This window comes from Mizuhopecten yessoensis, unplaced genomic scaffold (genome assembly GCF_002113885.1).
Source record: "Mizuhopecten yessoensis strain PY_sf001 unplaced genomic scaffold, ASM211388v2 hete_36170682, whole genome shotgun sequence".
NCBI lineage: Eukaryota > Metazoa > Mollusca > Bivalvia > Pectinida > Pectinidae > Mizuhopecten > Mizuhopecten yessoensis.
In genome coordinates, this window is record NW_018485350.1 from 1 (window position 1) to 4,902 (window position 4,902).

The following is a 4,902-nucleotide window of genomic DNA, read 5'->3' on the forward strand; positions in this document are numbered from 1 at the left end:
AAAAAAAAAGCATATTGTTTAAGCATTGTTTACAAACACAAAATCACAAGGTTGTTTGCTTTAACAGTTCTTTTTCTGATTTCAGATACAGTTGGAGTTCAACATGAAAATCTATGAGAATTTGTGTGAATCAGACTTTAGGTTTGTAATGACTACTTTATTTCACACTTTTTTATAATCACTTCCATGTGTTTGGAACTTAAAATTGTTTAAAGGGTAAAAGAGTGATATCAAATTATCCTCAGATTGTAAAAAATAAATTAAAAAATATATTTTCAATAACGTTTGATTGTGTTTCAAATATATATTTCCTCTTGTTTGGAAGAATTCTGAATTAGTAAACTATATTATTACATTTGTTACTATTGTGAAATATTTTTTAAGACCTTACATTGTACCTTACATGATACCATGCATTTGACAAAAATTGTAAATGGTAATAAAAATAAAAAAGACGAAAACTACAAGTTCAAACTTGGAACCTTTACACAGCAAAGCATACACTTTACCAATGGCACCATACAGCAATTGTGAAAGCATGAGTGTCCAACGTATCAGCCACAAGGCTTATGAAAAATTTGACAGGGGAATTAAGTTACTCTCAGCCAGAAAAAACTTGTTTTTGCTGCTTGATCTACTGTATAGAAGAGAGAAATTCCAGGACAAAAAAAATGTGTCGCATGTATAATTTTTCAACAATTAACCTAGCTGGTTCTAATTCGAGTGTTGATCATGTACATTTCAGATATCTTATTCATCAAAATTGTAGTTGATCTTTTTTGAAGTTATGTCCATATAAAAACTAATTTTGCAGTTAAATTTGTAAGTACCAGGGATACAAGCAAGAAAGCAGGTACATTGTTATATAATCTGACTGATAGTTGATGATATGTCTATTAAAAGAAGGTTGCTGTGATTTTATAATTAATACAAAAGTAAAATTGGATTATAACCAAATTATTTCTTTTCAGTTGCACATCAATGAATTTGTCTGGAAGTCCTCTTGAAATATGTGGAGATGCTTCCTACTTTCTGAGGTAAAGTATTTTGTGAGAATCGCAAGAATGTGAGAAATACTTTAAAAATTCTGACATCAGTGTACAGAAGAATTGTCCAGTTTTGAATTTTGCCATATATAGGAAATAGAATATATATATATATATTTTTATTTTTTAATACAACATGGTATGAAGCTGTGTAAGTGTAACTGTTTCTCTGTTACAACACATGTTAGTGGAGTTAGGTCCCTTTACTAGTTATATGTTATGCACTTCTTTATTTATGAGCTGATTTCAGTAAAAAAATTGTATCAATACAACATGATGTAATATTATAGTAATAATAACCCCTACCACATTAACTCTCTATATATTCATAGATGTGCATGTATTGTCTGGCTAAACTGGCAATGCATTAATATGAACTGGTGGGTTTTTTTAACATTTAGGTGTCAGTACATCATGGTGTAAAGCTGTGCATTTGTTTTTTTGTTGAAATTTATTTTTATATTTATACTGTAGGAAAAAATCCCTGTTATCTTTTATGTATCTGGATATTGATTTCAACATTTGTCTACCAATTCTCTAAAACATTATAGGTATACCAACATGTAATACAGTGTGATGTGAAGCTGTTCATGTGCATGTTACTGCTTTCTCTGTTGCAATATTAGTTTTTTCTATTGCACAAATGTCATCCCACATAGACAGGTATAAGTAGAAGTTCCCAATGAGTGATGATTGGTGGTCATGTTTATATATCTATCTCAAGTTAATTAATTTTCAAATTGTTTAAAAGACACAAGGTATAACTGAGTGTGTTTGAAAGTTTGAAATTAACTAAAGAGAGCTAGATAAACATGGTACTCAACCATCACAAGTTTGGGGATCTTATTTTCTCTTGAAACTTTCAGATATTATATCCTGAAAATCATAATTATGTTACTTTTGGGATTGCATAATTCCTGTTTCCGATCGAGGAAACAATTGCCATGAACTGTGATGTCACAATGAAAGATGATGTCGAAATGTATTGCTACTTAATTAGAATATTGACCAATGAAAGTTGGTCCAGGGTGTAACCCTCTATTGTTACCCACTAGTGGGTAACCAAAACTGTTTACCAATTACTCCTGGCAGGTTTATCCAATGAATCGGGAGTGAGAAAACCTACAGTAGTGGTTAATGTGGGAGAAATGGTAATATCTAGCTATGTCTATTACACTAAAAGTTTACATAAAGGAGGCATGGGTAAGTCGGTGGCTTTTCAAGATCTGCTGTGTAAATTGTGTAACCTTTCAAATTACAAAAAATATATTTGATATATATATGGGCAAGGACCAGCCTCCGACAAAACTTATTTCACTGCATATATGGAACAACCTACGTGTACCCTACTTTTGTATAATTATAAATCTGAAATTCATCAATAAAATGATGTGGCAACATATGAACATTATAACTTTGTGATTTATTATGTATATATATATGTATTATTTGGAATCCGACGTAGAGGATAAGAAATGAACCTGTACCAGAAATAAACTTATCTTATTATTTCAGAAACACATCGTATGTTTGTACCAGTCGATTTGTAGTGCCTGTCTGTAGTGAGATAACCCAGCTATCTGTGTGTGAGGGGACGGGAGATTCTTCCTATCCTAACACTGTCACTCTACAAGTAGTAGCTCATATGAACTATGTACAAGGAAGAGGAGGAGGTGGCCGACTTGGAACCTGTGCTACGGCAGGACTGATAAATGTAAGTGAATCTCATGCAAACAGATTCCTTGGGATTCAGTGAGTTCTTATATACAGGATTGATCAACTTTTAAATGTTATTAACTTAGGTCAAAGGTTACCATTTGCCATTTGTCATAGGTTACCTAGGTCAAAGTTTACACAAGGTCAAGATCAAAGGTTGCACAAGGTTATTTGGCAAGGTCAAATGTTGCAGATGTTTAAGTAACTACAGATATTGTGCCAGGCTTTCTTGGATGAAATGCCTGACTGTAAGTCTTCTGTTGTGAGTTTAAATGAATTATATGTTCTCCACAGCTGTACCTTTTTGGTCCAGAGGCTGTCCCTGTATTCCCAGTGTTGAAAGATACAAGTACCCAATATAATCCTCTGGAACAGATTCCGTGGAACATGTATGGTCTGAACATTCATGCCACTAGTGCTTCAATGGAAGGTAGGTATATGGATGTTAGGCTCATTTGATGTTTGTTGATTTTGTGCACACAATTAAACACATTATGATAAAAATTTAATGCAAATTCTGTAGATTCCAGCAAAGTGCATGTGGTAGTGTATATATGGGGGTCTTAATATGTGAGGAAAATGGAGTGCCAAAAGAGTACCGAGAGAAAAACCTACATGATCCTGTAATTGACTTTTCTGAGTTCTCTTGTAAGACAGGTGGTAATGATGGCCTATAATTATCGCAGGTAGACTGCAGAGCCTGTATGGTCAAAAAACGTTTACCAAATTCACTTTGTTGTGGCATCACCTGTTACTCCAGAAACATCCTCAATCTCAGTTATAGCTAGGCAAGATGAAGATAATATTTGTATGGGTGATTGATTCCAGACAGGTTCTCCAGTCATTGTGCTGCTCTGCTGGAGTCTACGGTGCCACAAACACACAAGAAGGTTGACAGCAAGTTTGCTCTCTTTATCCATGTCCATTTTGGGATCGACGGTCAGCCTATACAGGCTAAGCTAGGTAGGAATTTGTCCTTCTTTCTCTCTCTGACTCACAAAGAAATAATATAATGAAAGTAAAATTGTCTTAATATTTGTTATGTATGTAACTACAACTTGAGATATACAATAAAAGACCTAATAAACACTGTTCTTCTGTAAAACTTTTAAATCCCTGCTTTTATGAAATTATGCATGTGCTTGATATTAAAACTATTTGTCAATTATTTACATCAGAAATTACTGTGGTATTTTTCTTGTTTGTGAAAAATCTAGATTTTTGTGCATGGTTGCAAAAGAATTATCCCAGTATTTTAACGGACCATCAACAGGAGATAGACAAGGTTATTTCAGGAGTAGTGGCCCGCCTACTAAAGCCACACAGGGACACGGACAAAAAGGTACAGTTAAACCTATCAGTTACCGATACTGTATACTTGATGCTGAGAGTTTTCGGACTCTTTCTCTTTACAAACTGTAATATCACAAATATTGAAATTAATATCTAAAGCTACTCTTATAGGGATTCAAAGTCATATTATCTGAAAAAAAAAGGAACAAACGTTTTTGAACTTAAACAATTTTCAAATCAACTGATTTTGATACTTCATGTTTTAAATACATCTTAAAGTAGATATGCTGCATGTAATAAAATCGATTTTTTTTCGACTAGTGATCTGCACAAAATGAGAAATTATCTATTCAGTAATGCATCTGAAGTTTAATTACCTTATGATCAGCAAGCTGACATGAAGGTTGAATAGTTGAAATACCTTAAGATTCAGCAAGCCCCTTAAAAGACGGTCCAGTCAACCAGAATTTCAACCCCCAGATAAGTCATATTGAAAAACCCCAATCTAATATTGGAATTCAGATGTGTAATTTGGATATTTTCAACATGTGCATTACGGTAGTTACTAAAATGGTACTAAGTGACAATAACTATGTTGACAATGAAGCGTTAAGGCCGTTACAACACCAACATTATAATAACATCAATCTCTTCTGCGACTCAATTGAATGCTACGTAATGCCATATTATCTTAAGTTTGTTTATGTAATAGCAACCAGTCTAAACCAAACACTGTATAGTAAATATTAACATTTAATTATCAGGTTTTAAGATTTCGGTTATAGTTTGACTATAGAATCAATGAACAGCGAGACAGAAGATAAAGATTCCTGACTATACAGGATTT

At 33.2% G+C, this 4,902-nt stretch overlaps 1 protein-coding gene across 1 annotated transcript; it reads left to right on the forward strand.

Annotated features, from left to right (window-relative positions):
* Positions 1 to 85: 85 nt before the first annotated feature.
* On the forward strand, positions 86 to 4,180 carry LOC110444770 (the record flags this gene model as incomplete). The annotated part of the gene is made up of 6 exons (XM_021489131.1): positions 86 to 141; positions 972 to 1,037; positions 2,562 to 2,760; positions 3,057 to 3,192; positions 3,591 to 3,725; positions 3,980 to 4,180. Coding segments are annotated over 6 exons (793 nt in total), but the record flags the coding sequence as incomplete, so codon positions are not given.
* Positions 4,181 to 4,902: the final 722 nt, after the last annotated feature.